The 19,719-nt window shown below is 40.7% G+C and overlaps 1 protein-coding gene across 4 annotated transcripts in view; it reads left to right on the forward strand.

Moving 5' to 3' along the window:
• The window catches only part of LOC139752072 (hydroxyacyl-coenzyme A dehydrogenase, mitochondrial-like), a 98,308-nt gene extending 81,002 nt beyond the window's left edge, over positions 1 to 17,306 (forward strand). For 3 of the 4 annotated variants that reach the window (XM_071667916.1, XM_071667914.1, XM_071667915.1), the window contains exon 6: positions 3,670 to 4,106. In XM_071667916.1, the coding sequence (XP_071524017.1) occupies positions 3,670 to 3,794 (125 nt within the window). In that variant the 3' untranslated portion in view covers positions 3,795 to 4,106. Of the gene's footprint in view, positions 1 to 3,669; positions 4,107 to 14,940; positions 15,104 to 15,273; positions 15,391 to 16,681 lie in introns of those variants that run through there. The other variant, XM_071667912.1, reaches the window with a different exon arrangement.
• The last annotated feature ends 2,413 nt before the right edge of the window (positions 17,307 to 19,719 follow it).

Here is a 19,719-nt window from a genome sequence, read left to right on the forward strand (position 1 = left end):
ACTCCCAGATATCTAAAACACTTCACTTCCTCCAGTTTTTCTCCATTCAAACTCACCTCCCAATTGACTTGACCCTCAACCCTACTGTACCTAATAACCTTGCTCTTATTCACATTTACTCTTAACTTTCTTCTTTCACACACTTTACCAAACTCAGTCACCAGCTTCTGCAGTTTCTCACATGAATCAGCCACCAGCGCTGTATCATCAGCAAACAGCAACTGACTCACTTCCTAAGCTCTCTCATCCCCAACAGACTTCATACTTGCCCCTCTTTCCAAAACTCTTGCATTCACCTCCCTAACAACCCCATCCATAAACAAATTAAACAACCATGGAGACATCACACACCCCTGCCGCAAACCTACATTCACTGAGAACCAATCACTTTCCTCTCTTCCTACAGGTACACATGCCTTACATCCTCGATAAAAACTTTTCACTGCTTCTAACAACTTGCCTCCCACACCATATATTCTTAATACCTTCCACAGAGCATCTCTATCAACTCTATCATATGCCTTCTCCAGATCCATAAATGCTACATACAAATCCATTTGCTTTTCTAAGTATTTCTCACATACATTCTTCAAAGCAAACACCTAATCCACACATCCTCTACCACTTCTGAAACCACACTGTTGTAGATTTATGTGCTGAAAAAGGACTGATGATTGGGAATACCTGGTTTAAAAAGCGAGATATACATAAGTATACTTGTGTAAGTAGGAGAGATGGCCAGAGAGCGTTATTGGATTACGTGTTAATTGACAGGCGCGCGAAAGAGAGACTTTTGGATGTTAATGTGCTGAGAGGTGCAACTGGAGGGATGTCTGATCATAATCTTGTTGAGGCTAAGGTGAAGATTTGTATGGGTTTTCAGAAAAGAAGAGTGAATGTTGGGGTGAAGAGGGTGGTGAGAGTAAGTGAGCTTGGGAAGGAGACTTGTGTGAGGAAGTACCAGGAGAGACTGAATACAGAATGGAAAAAGGTGAGAACAATGGAAGTAAGGGAGTGGGGGAGGAATGGGATGTATTAAGGGAATCGGTGATGGATTGCACAAAAGATGCTTGTGGCATGAGAAGAGTGGGAGGTGGTTTGATTAGAAAGGGTAGTGAGTGGTGGGATGAAGAAGTAAGAGTATTAGTGAAAGAGAAGAGAGAGGCATTTGGACGATTATTGCAGGGAAAAAATGCAATTGCGTGGGAGATGTATAAACGAAAGAGACAGGAGGTCAAGAGATAGGTGCTGAAAAAAAGGGCAAATGAGAGTTGGGGTGAGAGAGTATCATTAAATTTTAGGGAGAATAAAAAGATGTTCTGGAAGGAGGTAAATAAAGTGCGTAAGACAAGGGAGCAAATGGGAACTTCAGTGAAGGGTGCAAATGGGGAGGTGATAACAAGTAGTGGTGATGTGAGAAGATGGAGTGAGTTTTTTGAAGGTTTGTTGAATGTGTTTGATGATAGAGTGGCAGATATAGGGTGTTTTGGTCGGGGTGGTGTGCAAAGTGAGAGGGTTAGGGAAAATGATTTGGTAAACAGAGAAGAGGTTGTAAAAGCTTTGCGGAAGATGAAAGCCGGCAAGGCAGCAGGTTTGGATGGTATTGCAGTGGAATTTATTAAAAAAGGGGGTGACTGTATTGTTGACTGGTTGGTAAGGTTATTTAATGTATGTATGACTCATGGTGAGGTGCCTGAGGATTGGCGGAATGCGTGCATAGTGCCATTGTACAAAGGCAAAGGAGATAAGAGTGAGTGCTCAAATTACAGAGGTATAAGTTTGTTGAGTATTCCTGGTAAATTATATGGGAGGTTATTGATTGAGAGGGTGAAGGCATGTACAGAGCATCAGATTGGGGAAGAGCAGTGTGGTTTCAGAAGTGGTAGAGGATGTGTGGATCAGGTGTTTGCTTTGAAGAATGTATGTGAGAAATACTTAGAAAAGCAAATGGATTTGTATGTAGCATTTATGGATCTGGAGAAGGCATATGATAGAGTTGATAGAGATACTCTGTGGAAGGTATTAAGAATATATGGTTTGGGAGGCAAGTTGTTAGAAGCAGTTAAAAGTTTTTATCGAGGATGTAAGGCATGTGTACGTGTAGGAAGAGAGGAAAGTGATTGGTTCTCAGTGAATGTAGGTTTGCGGCAGGGGTGTGTGATGTCTCCATGGTTGTTTAATTTGTTTATGGATGGGGTTGTTAGGGAGGTGAATGCAAGAGTTTTGGAAAGAGGAGCAAGTATGAAGTCTGTTGGGGATGAGAGAGCTTGGGAAGTGAGTCAGTTGTTGTTCGCTGATGATACAGCACTGGTGGCTGATTCATGTGAGAAACTGCAGAAGCTGGTGACTGAGTTTGGTAAAGTGTGTGAAAGAAGAAAGTTAAGAGTAAATGTGAATAAGAGCAAGGTTATTAGGTACAGTAGGGTTGAGGGTCAAGTCAATTGGGAGGTGAGTTTGAATGGAGAAAAACTGGAGGAAGTGAAGTGTTTTAGATATCTGGGAGTGGATCTGGCAGCGGATGGAACCATGGAAGCGGAAGTGGATCATAGGGTGGGGGAGGGGGCGAAAATTCTGGGAGCCTTGAAGAATGTGTGGAAGTCAAGAACATTATCTCGGAAAGCAAAAATGGGTATGTTTGAAGGAATAGTGGTTCCAACAATGTTGTATGGTTGCGAGGCGTGGGCTATGGATAGAGATGTGCGCAGGAGGATGGATGTGCTGGAAATGAGATGTTTGAGGACAATGTGTGGTGTGAGGTGGTTTGATCGAGTAAGTAACGTAAGGGTAAGAGAGATGTGTGGAAATAAAAAGAGCGTGGTTGAGAGAGCAGAAGAGGGTGTTTTGAAATGGTTTGGGCACATGGAGAGAATGAGTGAGGAAAGATTGACCAAGAGGATATATGTGTCGGAGTTGGAGGGAATGAGGAGAAGAGGGAGACCAAATTGGAGGTGGAAAGATGGAGTGAAAAAGATTTTGTGTGATCGGGGCCTGAACATGCAGGAGGGTGAAAGGAGGGCAAGGAATAGAGTGAATTGGAGCGATGTGGTATACCGGGGTTGACGTGTTGTCAGTGGATTGAATCAAGGCATGTGAAGCGTCTGGGGTAAACCATGGAAAGCTGTGTAGGTATGTATATTTGCGTGTGTGGACGTATGTATATACATGTGTATGGGGGTGGGTTGGGCCATTTCTTTCGTCTGTTTCCTTGCGCTACCTCACAAACGCGGGAGACCGACAAAGCAAAAAAAAAAAAAAAAAAAAAATCTTGTATAACGATGAACTATGATTAATGTGGCATCTCAGCTCCAGCATCCACATGTAAGGCACCTTTCATAAGGATGCCCTGGCAGTATCTTGGTATGTCAGGCTGGGTTACTGTGATTGAATTTTTATAAAGCCCTATCCCAAATTCTTCATTAGTATTTTATATCCCATTTGATATTTTTTCCCTGGCTTTGCATCCATTTACTCTTCCACTGTCTGTATTAATGTACTAACTTTTATTAGTAACCTTTCCTAATTATCTGTTTAATTTATTTCACATTCACTCACAGTTTTGCAAACTTCACTTTACGTATTACTTGATTTTTTCTTTCCCTTCCAAATTTCATCATTACCACTAAGTCTTTTGCCCATTCCTTATAAGTTTCTTATTTCCTTATTATTCAGGTTGGCACAAAGAATACCCAGACATGTCAATCTTCAACACATCTCCTCTGGTGAACAAAATGGTGGAAGAAGGTAAATTGGGAGTGAAGTCTGGAGAAGGATTTTACAACTACAATAAAAAGTGAAACAGCTCTTCGTTAACAAGCAAAGAATCAGCCATATAAGTGAAACAGCTCTTCATTAACGAGCAAAGAATCAGCCATTTGATAAGGAGATGCCTTTTATTTATATAGTAATAGCTGGACTTTGCAGGTAACTGTTAAGGCAGGCAAAAAGTTTGTATAATTGTTATCCAGGTATTCTAACAAATAGATTTATATGCACATCAATGCAATTCTATATTTTGATTAAGGAAGTATGTTAAGATTTATGTATCCTTTTCAAGACATTTCTGTAACAATTTTGAGTATTTGATGACAAATATAATGGAATATTTTTGGCATTGTTTTAATTCCTCAAGTATTATGTCAAACAGCAAAATAAATGCAAGAAAAGTTTTTGCTCCACCATCCTGTTTTAAAATTTTAAGTTTATTTTGGTCAAAATTTCCATTTTTAGCCAGTGACATGTTCAAACAGTTGAAAAGTAAATAGAGAGGACTGTTTTTACCCTAATTAATTTATTCATGATCTAATATCGATGCCTAATTCACATTTTTCATCCCAACACAGCCACAAAAGATGTATATAGATACCATGAGCCAGCTTTAATGTTTAAGTTTACACTTGTACTTTGCCTATTGCTTTGCACTCATTTTCTACATATTTTATTAGCAAAGCCCTACTTAACTTTCAAGACAAATTCACACTGTTTAGTTTAACATATGTCAGGGGGAAGAATAACATGAAAAGTTATTTTCCTTGGGCTGCTTCAACTCTGGTTAGTTCACTGTCCAGTTACTTGGGAGACAGATCAGTAAATGTATTGTAATGTAGAAGACAAAATGACAGTTAACATGGAACCCCTTATTTTTCAAAAACAGTTAACATGGAACCCCTTATTTTTCAAAAATTAGCAGTATTCTTGTCATAGCCACCAACAATTTTTTTGGCAGGAACTACGATGTATGTAGTTGATTTAGCACTAAAACTTCCTGTACTTTACTGTACATAGCAACGTTACATAGAAGTAGTATTCATGATGTAGATGTATTATCAAAGTTTTTAAACACTTAATTGCCTTTCCTGCTATAGCATGGTAGCATGAGAGACAAATAAGTAGTTAGTAGCATCACCAGCACACATCCTGTCTCTTACTGTTTTGTATGATGTAATGAAACCAAAGATGACCATCCTGTGTCAGGCCTCACAAACTACTACTACTGCTACTATTTTTTTTCTTAAGGCTCCTGCCATTGACAAAAGTCCACATCTAGATTGGGCCATAATTGAAATACAGAAAGAATTATGAAACAAAACGAAAAGACAAGGGAAAGTACTTACAAATTTTGGAGGAAGTGAAAGACCTTTCTTTTGAAATACACCAGGTTATAGTTATTGGGAAAAACATGGGAAGGAAGAGAGTTCCAAGCTTCAACATGTAGGGAAAGAAGTAGGTATCAAACTTGCCCACCCCTTAGTTACCAATGGCCACACAATGATCATGTGACACAGCAGCTTGCTGAGTATTGTGTGCTCTAGCTAGTGGTTAGGGCAGACAGGCAGCCAGCTATTGAGAGCAGAAACTAAAGTAATACATATAGAAGAGGGAAAGTGAACCAACATTGCTACATTGTAGCAAGAGCAAGAGGGTCAAGTTTGAAAGTTAGCCTGGGACAGTTTATAAGTTGGATCGCTTTCGATTCAACTCTGTCAGGTAAGCATAAAGAGCTAGAACCACACCAATTGTGAGAGCAGTACTCCATACAAGGATTAATTAATCCCTTGCATAAACGGAGCAACTGTTCAAAAGAAGAGAAGCTTCGACATCTAAACAGGACACTCTTTTTGTTAGAGGCTCACTTAGCTATTCCTGTAATGTGGGTTTCCAAGAAAGAATAGAAGTTACAGTAATACCAATTATGTTCATTTATTCGAGATGGAATTACATAATTGTCAAAGGAAAAATGAGAGTTATGAAGTTTTTGATAGAGAGGTGAGTAGAAATTGTGTCTTGGAGGTATTAAAAATTACAAGATTTTGTCTATCCCACTGAGTTATCCTGTCCAAGTCTGAGTTTATTTAGGAGGATGTGTCAAGACGAGATGCAGATCGAGAGAGAGAGAGAGAGAATAGGGAGCTGAATTGAAGGATGTAGATGAATGCAGTGTTAAATCTTCAGCATATAAGTGCATTGTATTATTTGTTAAGGAGAGGAAATCTTTGAAGAAAGAGAAAAGGTATAGTGGACAGGACAGAATCTTGAGAGACACTGCCGTTGATAGAGAAAAGGGAGAGGCTGATCCATCACCAACCACAGAGATAGATTGGCTGGAGAGGAAGCATACAGAGATAGATTGGCTGGAGAGGAAGCTGGATATGAAGGAACAAGGTAAGGGAGGGAAGCCAAAGAGGAGCTTAGAGTTGAGACCCCAGTGCCACACCCATTCAAAAGCCTTAGATATGTCAAGAGCAACTACCCATGACTCACCAAAATCTTTCAAGGATGTTGACCAAGCAGTAGTGAGATAGGAAAGAATATCACTAGTGGATCATGTGTTATGGAAACCATACTGGTGATCAGAGAGAAGACTGATCTTTAAGGGGTTTAAGGATATGGGAGCAAAGGAGTGATTCAAAGACTTTGGAAATGGTAGATGTCAAGGCAACAGGACGATAGTTAGAGGAATCAGAACGGTCACCCTTCTTAGGGATGGGAAATATCAATGAATGTTTCCAAGAAGTAGGAAGCTATATTAATAACAAGTATTCTAAGCTTATTCCTCTTATTTTGATGCTACTGTAGGAGCTCATCAGAATCTCTTTACGGTAAAACAGTTGATTTGGCTATTTGCATTATTGAATTGGGATGGGAAATTTTAAGGTCCAGATTAAAGTTTTTTCTGAACCATGATGTGTTAAGTGTAAAAGTAAGAAGTATTTTATGTATGGAATTCCATGTTTCACTTTAATGCATTAGACACAGGATGAAAATGCTAGAGAGGTTTTTTGAAGCTGAATGTCCCTGGTCCACCCCAAAGAATTAGGAATGGAATAATGATGATATACAGATGGATAGATAGTTTACATTACCAATAATCATGTCCTTAAATCGTGGATGCTTTGTTTTACAAAAGATGGCATACATGATTTACACATTAGACAGCCAGTAGCCAAAATATTACTGGAAAAAAGGTAATCTTTTTGGTAAAACGAGTTTGGTTCTCGGTTGCCCTAGGAACCACCAGTTTTACCATATGTTGATACAAATTACGCTTATGCATAAAGACTTACACCCATGTTATACCAAAAACCCTCCTTCTCAAACTGACATATGCCATAATCACAAATTATACAAAGGATTATAAAGTAACATAAATGCACATTTGCAAAGTGGTTTATAGATGTCTAATTTATTTCATGATGGTGAGGTTGAGAGTGGATATTGAAACTTGCATAACACAGCAGTACTGTACTATATTGATGTCCAGCAAGGTGCAACCCAGGGGTGAGCTGTAACTGGTGGGCAGAAGTAGAAGTAAGGTAGGAATTCTTTAGTATTGCTAAAGAACAAATAATCACTGCTTAGGCTCTTAATGCTGCTACAGGAGAGCAGAGTCATTGTCAGGTCTTGTGGTGCTGTTACAGGAGAGCTGAATTATTTCCTGGTCTTGTGTTGCTTCTACAGCTGAGGCCAGTCACTGCCTGGCCTTATAGGGCTACTACAGGAGAAAGAAGAAATAGATCATCGCCTTGTCTCTCTCTGCTGTTTTAGGAGAAAGGAGTCATTGCTTGTTTTCTTTGTTGTTAATACTGGGGAGTTGAGTCATTGCTTGGTCTCCTGATGCTTTTGCAGTAGAGATGAGTCATTGTAGTTTTATGGTGCTGCTACAGGAAAAATGAGTCATTGCCTGGTCTCTTGATGCTGCTACAGGAGGTATGAGTCATTGCCAAGTATTGTAATGCAGTTACAGGAGAGACGAGTCATTGCATAGTCTCGTGATGAGGGATGAGGCATTGCCTACTCTCTTAATGCAGCTACAGGAAAGATGAATCCTTGCTTGTTCTCACTTTGTTATAACAGGTGGGATAAGTCATTGCTTGGTCTCTTTATGCTGCTGCAGGAGAGGTAAGGCACTTCCTGTTTTCATGGTGCTGCTACAGGTTGGAGGAGTCATTGCCTGGTCTCTTGCTCCTGCTACTGGAGAGATGAGTCATTACCTGCTTGTGTTGCTGCTACAGAAGAGATGAGTCTTTTCCTGGCCTCTTGCTCCTGCTATAGGAGAGATGAGTCGTTACCTACTTATGTGTTGCTGCTACAGATGAGATGAGTCTTATCCTGGCCTTATGGTGCTGTTACTGGGAGAGGCACTGCCAAGGTACCATGATTGTCTTGAAGGAGCAATATGGTATTGCCAAAATCCTATTGTTGTGCCGTAGGCTTTCAGGAAGAAAAAGGCGTTGCTTAGTTCCCGCGGTTGTGGTGCAGAAGGGAGGAGGAATAGCTCAGGTCTTGTGGCTTTGCTACATAGGTGGAGGCATTGCTGAGTTCCCATGGTGATTTTGCAGCTTCTGCAAGAGCCAGATGATGAGATTCCACAGAATTAATATGGAGGGATGGTTGATGATGAGGTCCCAAAAAGCCCCAGTCAGAGGGGGAAGAAGCAGGAGTCACATGATTCTGCTGCTCAAGAGGAAGTAAACGAGAAGGTTTCATTGAGTTCTTACTGGCTGACAGGAAGGAGTCACATGGTAGGAGAACATTTTCAGGTACGGGATACGCTTGTTTGTGTATCTGATAGGCTCACCAGACAGACTCGAAGCTGCATGACCCGTGATTCTTTTAAGGTAGAGAGGTATGAATTATGTTGTCGTGTTAGAACTTGAGGCGATGAATCACTGATGTGTTTAGATTAGGGTTGCGAGTTGGAAAGGATGTGTAGGCTTCAGAGTGAGCAAGGTACCTAGGATATTCACGCTATCTACAGTGTGAATAATGACAGCATACTATGTGAGCTTTAAAGTAATTTGGTGGCGTGCATTTGCTTGTTACTCAGGTCCTTAAGGGCGGGAGACCAAGTGGATACAGTGTTTTGTGTAGCAACGCTTGGGACCTCGCTGCAAACATTTGCAGGATATGCAGTATTTACAAAGCAAGAAAACTAAGTCCTGAAAACACTTAAAGCCTCTAGAAGTAATAGAAACACTCACGTCAAGAATACTTAAAGTAATGAAGTCAGCATTTACAGAATGTAAATAACCAGGTGCAGTGTAATTATTGATCTTGTATGTATATGTAGCAGGCTGTACTGCCACATGTGCGCGGTTCTTATGTCAAACGTGAAAACAATTCTTATATGTGTATGGGGGTGGGTTGGGCCATTTCCTTCGTCTGTTTCCTTGCGCTACCTCGCAAACGCGGGAGACGGTGACAAAGCAAAAAAAAAAAAAATATATATATATATATATATATATATATATATATAATCCTCAAGCATCTCATTTCCAGCGCATCCGTCCTCCTGCGCACAACTCTGTCCATGGCCCGCGCCTCGCAACCATGCGGCGTTGTTGGAACCACTATTCCTTCAAACATACCCATACCTCGCAAACGCGGGAGACAGCGAGGAAGCAAAAAAAAAAAATATATATATATATAGATCCCTGGGGATAGGGGATTAAGAGTACTTCCCACGTATTCCCTGCGTGTCGTAGAAGGCGACTAAAAGGGGAGGGAGCGGGGGGCTGGAAATCCTCCCCTCTCGGTTTTTTTTAATTTTCCAAAAGAAGGAACAGAGAATTGGGCCAGGTGAGGGTATTCCCTCAAAGGCCCAGTCCTCTGTTCTTAACGCTACCTCGCTAATGCGGGAAATGGCGAATAGTTTGAAAGAAAGAAAGATATATATATATATATATATATATATATATATATATATATATATATATATATATATATATATATATATTTTTTTTTTTATACTTTGTCGCTGTCTCCCGCGTTTGCGAGGTAGCGCAAGGAAACAGACGAAAGAAATGGCCCCCCCCAATACACATGTATATACATACGTCCACACACGCAAATATACATACCTACACAGCTTTCCATGGTTTACCCCAGACGCTTCACATGCCTTGATTCAATCCACTGACAGCACGTCAACCCCGGTATACCACATCGCTCCAATTCACTCTATTCCTTGCCCTCCTTTCACCTTCCTGCATGTTCAGCCCCGATCACACAAAATCTTTTTCACTCCCTCTTTCCACCTCCAATTTGGTCTCCCTCTTTTCCTCGTTCCCTCCACCTCCGACACATATATCCTCTTGGTCAATCTTTCCTCACTCATTCTCTCCATGTGCCCAAACCACTTCAAAACACCCTCTTCTGCTCTCTCAACCACGCTCTTTTTATTTCCACACATCTCTCTTACCCTTACGTTACTCACTCGATCAAACCACCTCACACCACACATTGTCCTCAAACATCTCATTTCCAGCACATCCATCCTCCTGCGCACAACTCTATCCATAGCCCACGCCTCGCAACCATACAACATTGTTGGAACCACTATTCCTTCAAACATACCCATTTTTGCTTTCCGAGATAATGTTCTCGACTTCCACACATTCTTCAAGGCCCCCAGAATTTTCGCCCCCTCCCCCACCCTATGATCCACTTCCGCTTCCATGGTTCCATCCGCTGCCAGATCCACTCCCAGATATCTAAAACACTTCACTTCCTCCAGTTTTTCTCCATTCAAACTCACCTCCCAATTGACTTGACCCTCAACCCTACTGTACCTAATAACCTTGCTCTTATTCACATTTACTCTTAACTTTCTTCTTCCACACACTTTACCAAACTCAGTCACCAGCTTCTGCAGTTTCTCACATGAATCAGCCACCAGCGCTGTATCATCAGCGAACAACAACTGACTAACTTCCCAAGCTCTCTCATCCCCAACAGACTTCATACTTGCCCCTCTTTCCAAAACTCTTGCATTTACCTCCCTAACAACCCCATCCATAAACAAATTAAACAACCATGGAGACATCACACACCCCTGCCGCAAACCTACATTCACTGAGAACCAATCACTTTCCTCTCTTCCTACACGTACACATGCCTTACATCCTCGATAAAAACTTTTCACTGCTTCTAACAACTTGCCTCCCACACCATATATTCTTAATACCTTCCACAGAGCATCTCTATCAACTCTATCATATGCCTTCTCCAGATCCATAAATGCTACATACAAATCCATTTGCTTTTCTAAGTATTTCTCACATACATTCTTCAAAGCAAACACCTGATCCACACATCCTCTACCACTTCTGAAACCACACTGCTCTTCCCCAATCTGATGCTCTGTACATGCCTTCACCCTCTCAATCAATACCCTCCCATATAATTTACCAGGAATACTCAACAAACTTATACCTCTGTAATTTGAGCACTCACTCTTATCCCCTTTGCCTTTGTACAATGGCACTATGCACGCATTCCGCCAATCCTCAGGCACCTCACCATGAGTCATACATACATTAAATAACCTTACCAATCAGTCAACAATACAGTCACCCCCTATTTTAATAAATTCCACTGCAATACCATCCAAACCTGCTGCCTTGCCGGCTTTCATCTTCCGCAAAGCTTTCACTACCTCTTCTCTGTTTACCAAATCATTTTCCCTAACCCTCTCACTTTGCACACCACCTCGACCAAAACACCCTATATCTGCCACTCTATCATCAAACACATTCAACAAACCTTCAAAATACTCACTCCATCTCCTTCTCACATCACCACTACTTGTTATCACCTCCCCATTTGTGCCCTTCACTGAAGTTCCCATTTGCTCCCTTGTCTTACGCACTTTATTTACCTCCTTCCAGAACATCTTTTTATTCTCCCTAAAATTTAATGATACTCTCTCACCCCAACTCTCATTTGCCCTTTTTTTCACCTCTTGCACCTTTCTCTTGACCTCCTGTCTCTATCTTTTATACATCTCCCACTCAATTGCATTTTTTCCCTGCAAAAATCGTCCAAATGCCTCTCTCTTCTCTTTCACTAATACTCTTACTTCTTCATCCCACCACTCACTACCCTTTCTAATCAACCCACCTCCCACTCTTCTCATGCCACAAGCATCTTTTGCGCAATCCATCACTGATTCCCTAAATACATCCCATTCCTCCTCCCCCACTCCCCTTGCTTCCATTGTTCTCACCTTTTTCCATTCTGTACTCATTCTCTCCTGGTACTTCCTCACACAGGTCTCCTTCTCAAGCTCACTTACTCTCACCACCCTCTTCACCCCAACATTCACTCTTCTTTTCTGAAAACCCATACAAATCTTCACCTTAGCCTCCACAAGATAATGATCAGACATCCCTCCAGTTGCACCTCTCAGCACATTAACATCCAAAAGTCTCTCTTTCGCACGCCTGTCAATTAACACGTAATCCATATATATATATATGGAAAGAGGGGCAAGTATGAAGTCTGTTGGGGATGAGAGAGCTTGGGAAGTGAGTCCGTTGTTGTTCGCTGATGATACAGCGCTGGTGGCTGATTCATGTGAGAAACTGCAGAAGCTGGTGACTGATTTTGGAAAAGTGTGTGGAAGAAGAAAGTTAAGAGTAAATGTGAATAAGAGCAAGGTTATTAGGTACAGTAGGGTTGAGGGTCAAGTCAATTGGGAGGTGAGTTTGAATGGAGAAAAACTGGAGGAATTGAAGTGTTTTAGATATCTGGGAGTGGATCTGGCAGCGGATGGAAGCGGAAGTGGATCATAGGGTGGGGGAGGGGGCGAAAATCCTGGGGGCCTTGAAGAATGTGTGGAAGTCGAGAACATTATCTCGGAAAGCAAAAATGGGTATGTTTGAAGGAATAGTGGTTCCAACAATGTTGTATGGTTGCGAGGCGTGGGCTATGGATAGAGTTGTGCGCAGGAGGATGGATGTGCTGGAAATGAGATGTTTGAGGACAATGTGTGATGTGAGGTGGTTTGATCGAGTGAGTAACGTAAGGGTAAGAGAGATGTGTGGAAATAAAAAGAGCGTGGTAGAGAGAGCAGAAGAGGGTGTTTTGAAGTGGTTTGGGCACATGGAGAGGATGAGTGAGGAAAGATTGACCAAGAGGATATATGTGTCGGAGGTGGAGGGAACAAGGAGAAGAGGGAGACCAAATTGGAGGTGGAAAGATGGAGTGAAAAAGATTTTGTGTGATCGGGGCCTGAACATGCAGGAGGGTGAAAGGAGGGCAAGGAATAGAGTGAATTGGAGCGATGTGGTATACCGGGGTTGACGTGCTGTCAGTGGATTGAAGCAAGGCATGTGAAGCGTCTGGGGTAAACCATGGAAAGCTGTGTAGGTATGTATATTTGCGTGTGTGGACGTATTTATATACATGTGTATGGAGGGGGGTTGGGCCATTTCTTTCGTCTGTTTCCTTGCGCTACCTCGCAAACGCGGGAGACAGCGACAAAGTATAAAAAAAAAAATATATATATATATATATATATATATATATATATATATATATATATATATATATATATATATAGGGGATAGGGGAGAAAGAATACTTCCCACGTATTCCCTGCGTGTCGTAAAAGGCGACTAAAAGGGAAGGGAGCGGGGGGCTGGAAATCCTCCCCTCTCTTTTTTTTTTTTTTTTTTAATTTTCCAAAAGAGGGAACAGAGAAGAGGGCCAGGTGAAGATATTCCCTCAAAGGCCCAGTCCTCTGTTCTTAACGCTACCTCGCTATCGCGGGAAATGGCGAATAGTATGAAAAAAAAAAAAAAAATTATATTCTGCCAGTACATAGTTACCACTACATACAGGTTTCCTTTTTGGTTTTAATGGAGAGAAAAGTATGTTTAAGTAAAACTAAAACAAGTCTGTCATATGCATTATTTATGGCTGTATTTGTTGAAAGTAATCAAAACAAACGCTGCTTCCTGTTCCACTGTATTTTATCACCCCAGAAGGACGTGAGCCTTGCATGTGAATTTAGTTACCATAACGTAAAACCATCCAGTCATTGCTTATGATTTATACTTTGGCTGCTACGGAGCACCCTTTGTGGGTGTTAAAGATTTACATAATTACATTCAAGATTATGTAGTCCCATGTGATGATATAAGTCAAGAGCTCAACTAATCAGACAAGGATTTTTTTTTAACTATTTTTATCATGATCTAGTAAAATGTACCCCATTAGAGGAGGTTAGTGAATAATGAATCGTGCTTCTTGGAAGCCAGATTACAGAAAGGGTCTCAAGAAATTGGAAGGCTTGTATAGAGTCGAAATTTCTTTTCTTCACAGCAGGTGCCTTGTTTATAGAAAGGATTGATCCATCATTGGAATACTGCTCCCATATCTAGGGTGGTTCTAGCTCTGTATCCATACTTGACAGAGTTGAGTCGAAAATAGTCTGACGTATCAGCTCTCCCAGGTAATTTCAAAAGTTGCTCTTCACCACAATGTTGGTTCACTTTTTCTCTTATAGATATCCCTTGGGTTTTTGCTTCTGATAGAAGGCTGCATGTATTCCCCCACCAGTAGCAAGACCACACAATCCTCAGCAAGCTACTGTGTCACAAGATTATTGTGTGGCTGTTGGCAACCCAAGGGTGGGCCATTTTGGCAACTATTTCTTTCCCAGCACCTCGAAGCTGTGGAACACCCTACCCTCTCATGTCTTTCCCAATAAGTATCACCTAGCACACATGAAGGACAGGTTTTTAACATCCTCCAAAATTCTGAAATACTTTCCCTTATCTGTTCATTTTTCCTTTTATTAACCTCTCTCTGTAGACTTTTGTGTGTGACTAGAGCCTCCAACGTAAAGAAATGAAATACTTGGCATTAGTCAGTAAAAAGAGCAAACAGCATGATCGTTATATTCTTCCATAGCGTACCAATGTCTAATCTAGTATTACCTAACATGATGGAAATGTTTAAGAAATAAAATCCCAGTTTGAGCTTTATGGAACAATAGCATCTTTTTGAGAATAAATTTAAACTTTTACATATCCACTTGTAAAGTTTCTATGCTTGGCTGAAGATTTACTTCAGTTACGTAGCTGATTAGATTCAAAGATCCCAGAGATGCTAACCTCTTTAACTATTTAAAGTCTTCTTGCTCACTCACGGCAGGTGGTACGGATCCCTGAGACTTCCCAAGCAACCATGGATGCCATGACAGCCTGGGGAGCGGCCTTAGGCAAGATTACCGTACAGTGTAAGGATACGCCTGGTTTCATCGTCAACTACCTGCTGGTCCCCTACTTGCTATCTGCCATTAGGTTGATTGAGCGAGGTAAGTGCATGCGTGTGTGTGTTTGCGTGGATTTGAATTCCTGTTTCAGAGACGCACACTGAAATATATAAACAGTATTTCTAATAGTTACTTAATGAAAAGGTCATACTGTGTCACCTTTTTATGTCCACAAAGAATTGTTGGCTGATGAACACTCTTTTTGGTTATAGGGGACGCCACCATGGAGGATATCGACACCGCCATGAAGCTGGGTGCTAGCTATCCCATGGGACCCTTTGAGCTGCTCGACTTCATAGGTTTAGACACCATGAAGTTAGTTAATAAAGGTGAGATGCAATTAAGGGATGTCTTCAAGTAAAAATTGTTTATAGTTGCGAAATCTCTTCACTGGTTCGTCCATTTGTCTGTCACAGTAATGGAAAAACTCTTCAAAACTTGGGGTATGACTTAATTTTACTGATTAAATATGAGGATAGATTTGACCTTGCCACACCAAAAGTCGACGAAACTAGAGCTTCATTGACGTGAACCTTACATTAACTGATTCCTTAGCATGTTTTTGTCGTCAAAGTTTAATTCAGTGAGGTGTTTACTTCCACTGATAAATGTAAGAGAGTTAAATCTCAGATGAAGTGGTAATAGTAGAGAATGCACGGTTTAGTAACATCTACTATTTGGCAAACTCTCAGTGGATACATAATAGATCTGATGAAGATAAAGACTGAATGATAATGTACTTGTATGATTACCTGTTTGTACTATATGGGGAGGGAGTTTTACACCCCATGGTCACCATCTCCTGGACTTTATTCCTATCATACAACTTTTTAGACTTAATGCTTTCTGCAGTTACTTTGTTCTCTCTATTTATTCCGTTCATCCTCTGCTGTTCATACAGTAGAAGTGACTTTGTACATCCATTCCAACAACTCTTTAATTTCATGGTATAGCATTTGGTTGTTCTATCCCTGCATCTTTTAAAGATCATTGAACTTCCTACATCACCAAGATCTGTGTCTCACTACCTACTTGTAATTATCTTTTTGTACTGTAGAAGGAAGGAGGTATATGAAAATGAGGACCTAGCTCTTGAACTCTCTCAACTATCATAAACTTTTTAAACTTTTGTATGCTGCCCACATTCAGTGTCCCATAACGTAGTTTATTCCATTCGTCCATTACTTCTATACTGTAGAAGTCCTTTTCATATTTAATGGCAAAATTTAGTTTATTCCATTCGTCCATTACTTCTATACTGTAGAAGTCCGTTTCATATTTAATGGCAAAATTCTTCTTTGATTTCATGTTATGGTCTCTTGTTGTTCCATCCTTGGATCTGCTTACTGTCTTTGATTACATAAAGCTGGTTTGAAAACCTGAAAATTTGTGATCAGGTTTTGTGTGTTTGTGTGTGTGTTTATGCGAATACATGTGTATTCACTGGCGTATGTCGCTTACTTGTGTGTTTACCAGTTTTTGCATGTGGGAAGGGAGATTAGTGGGTGTAAAAGACTGCCTCTTTACCCCATATTACTGCTGTTTCTCATGTTTAGAATTATTATTGTATTTCAAACTTGTATATCCTTCGGGAAGTAACGAGAAGGACTTGTATCACAGCCTGGTCTACGGATTACCCTGAGGAGCAGGCGTTCCAAATGGTTCCCACCTTGGTCAAGTTGGTGGAGGAGGGCAAGCTGGGCAGGAAGAGTGGCGAGGGCTTCTACAGGTACCGCAAGTAGGAGCACCACGTTAACCACCTTTCATCTGCCGGTAGACAAGAAGCAAGAAGACTCAACGATGATTCATTCTGCAGTGTTCATAAAGCAGAAGGTATATTCCATTGTCTTTCATGCACTTAGAAAAGACAGCACTTCTTATCACTGACGATGTGATAGACGCACCGTAATTTACGCATGCATGTATTCCAAGTTCACAAGTAGTGTAGAACGTTGCTATACAGCTCTTAAAGCACAAATTAATGATGCTTTCAAATTATGGTAATTGTTTGGGGATGATGTAATGTTTACACTGTGTTGGGTAGATTTGATGTTAAATGATGTGTTGGGGAAATACATCCTCGCGAGTTTAACGTTAAGGAGATGAGTACTCATATATAACCACTTTTTGATGGGTGTTGAACAACTTTATGTTTGGTATGTACACGGTTCTGATAACTTTCAGATATTTTCCATGTATGATTTTCTTTTGGAAAGCGTGCACAAAATGAAGGGCATTACATTTGTTTCGTCTTTTGTTTGTCTTTACTGTCCTTTGACAGAGAATTGATCAATATTCAACCTGTAGCTGATTTATTTCATATACTTTCTAAGACATTTTGGGTTAGGATTACCCAGCACAAGCTGAAAATCAAGAGACTTGAGTGTTCTATTTCTTCCTAAATTTATTAAATTTTTCATCCCGCATCGAGTCATTTTTTTTCATACAGGAAGTTTTCGTCTACTTTTATCTCGTACATTTAATTTACGTAATAACTCACAAGGGCAAACTGCAGAGTATCACTAGCGTGAGAGGAACGATGGTCGCTGCCATAACAGAATTAATTTAAATCCTTGATAGTCATATTTCCGATAATCATCAGTAGCAACTAGAAACCATTCCATTAAAGCAACTAAATAAAATGATACGTGTTAACTATGGTAGTTAACGCCCTTTGCTAAGCATGCACGCCAATCACAAACTTCAAAAGTAGGTCTTAGTATTAATCCTCCTTGTAATTAGTGACCTTACTAACAACATTTTATGCACCGAGTATTTCTGATGCAATCTGGAAATTTTTATGTATGACATTAACGATGTCGTTTAGCCTAGCCCTTAGCTTTCTCACTGTTTATGACACCACGAGAGTGAACTAAAGTGCCTTATCTGTTTATTGGTTCTTGTGTTCATCTTGTCTTTAGTTGGTACATTTATGCATATCTTATGTACAGTGCCTGGATAAGAAATACGAAAACTTGAACTGGTTGAGGGCTACAAACACTTCGAATAATGTAGAGGGAATAACTCTTAAACCACATTCAGCAGGACCAGTCCGTACACTGTGCTCGGACATGATTCATTGGTAAATTTGATTCTTTCGGGGCGTTTTGAGGACACCGTTCGAAACAAGTGATCGGAAAAAATTCGAGTTTTGTGTGAGGGGTCAAGGTACAACATTCACATCAACGATAAAATCTATGGTACTGCGCCATGCATTAGATTTTTCTGTTCAGTAATATAATACAAAGGCAATAGCCTGTGCCGTATAATGAGGTATTTAATCGTTCCACTTTGATATGACGGTCGGCCTTCAGAAGAATTAGGTCTCGATCAATGTTTAATGTTTGCTGACTGTTGGCATGGGATACAGAGCAAATGTGGATTAGTCACGAGTGACGTCGTTGATATTGTTGTTCTGCCTTAGATTAGACTGACCTTCGGGCAGACAGTTTGAATAAGCAGAGTTGGAAGATAAGTCACTGGGCAGAGCTGGAAAATATATCGTGTAGTTGGGAAATAAGTCACTGAGTGCATCCGGGAATAAATCAACAGGGAGAGATGAGAATTAGGTCACTAAGCGGAGTAGGGAAATACGTCACTTATGTAGAGCTGCGAAGTAAGTCACTAGGCGGAGTTCGGGAAATAAGTTAACAAGGCAGAAATGGGAAACAATTAACTAAAACGGAGCTGGAAAATAAATAGGTGGGTCAAGCTGCGACATAAATCAAGTAGAACTTGAAAATAAGTTTAGGGGGAGCAGAGGAATAAGTTAGAAGGCAGAGTTGGGAAATAAATCACCAGGCAGAGGTGGAAATTGAGAATAAGTTAGAAGGCAGAGTTGGGAAATAAATCACCAGGCAGAGGTGGAAATTGAGAATAAGTTAGAAGGCAGAGTTGGGAAATAAATCACCAGGCAGAGGTTGAAATTGAGAATAAGTTAGAAGGCAGAGTTGGGAAATAAATCACCAGGCAGAGGTTGAAATTGAGAATAAGTTAGAAGGCAGAGTTGGGAAATATATCACCAGGCAGAGGTGGAAATTGAGTCTCTGAGCATACCTGGGAAATGAAGAACTAGGCAAAGCTGGAATAGTCATTAGGCGGAGCTAGGGAATAAGTAACGAAACGGAGATAGGGAAAAAAGTCATTCGGCAGGGCTATGAAGTGTAACTGGAAAATGAGGCAGTAAACAGCTGAAGAATAAGTCCCAGAGCGGAGTTGGAAATTAAGTTACTAGGCAGAGCTGAAGAATAAGCCACGGTGCAGATTTCGGGAAAGAGCCATTCAGCGGAGCTGGGGAAATAAGTCTCTATGCAGAGCTGGGAAATTAGTCAATAAGCAGAGCTGGGAAATAAGTCCATGCAGAGCTGGGAAATTAGTCAATAAGCAGTGCTGGGAAATAAGTGACTAGGCAGAGCTGGAAGATAATCAACGAGGCAGACCTAGAAAATAAGTTACTTGAATCTTGGGAAATAAGTCACTATGCAGAGCTGAGGAAATGAGTACGCGGATCAAGAAAATAAGTCACCAGGCAAACCTGAGAAATAAGTCATTAGGCAGAGTTGAGAAACAAGTCACAAGGTGGAGCTGCGAAATAAGTTAGTAGGCAAAGCTGGAAAATAAGTGTAAGCGAAAGTGGGAAATAAGTCACTTGGCAGAGC

Source organism: Panulirus ornatus, chromosome 12, assembly GCF_036320965.1.
Source record: "Panulirus ornatus isolate Po-2019 chromosome 12, ASM3632096v1, whole genome shotgun sequence".
NCBI classification, from domain to species: domain Eukaryota; kingdom Metazoa; phylum Arthropoda; class Malacostraca; order Decapoda; family Palinuridae; genus Panulirus; species Panulirus ornatus.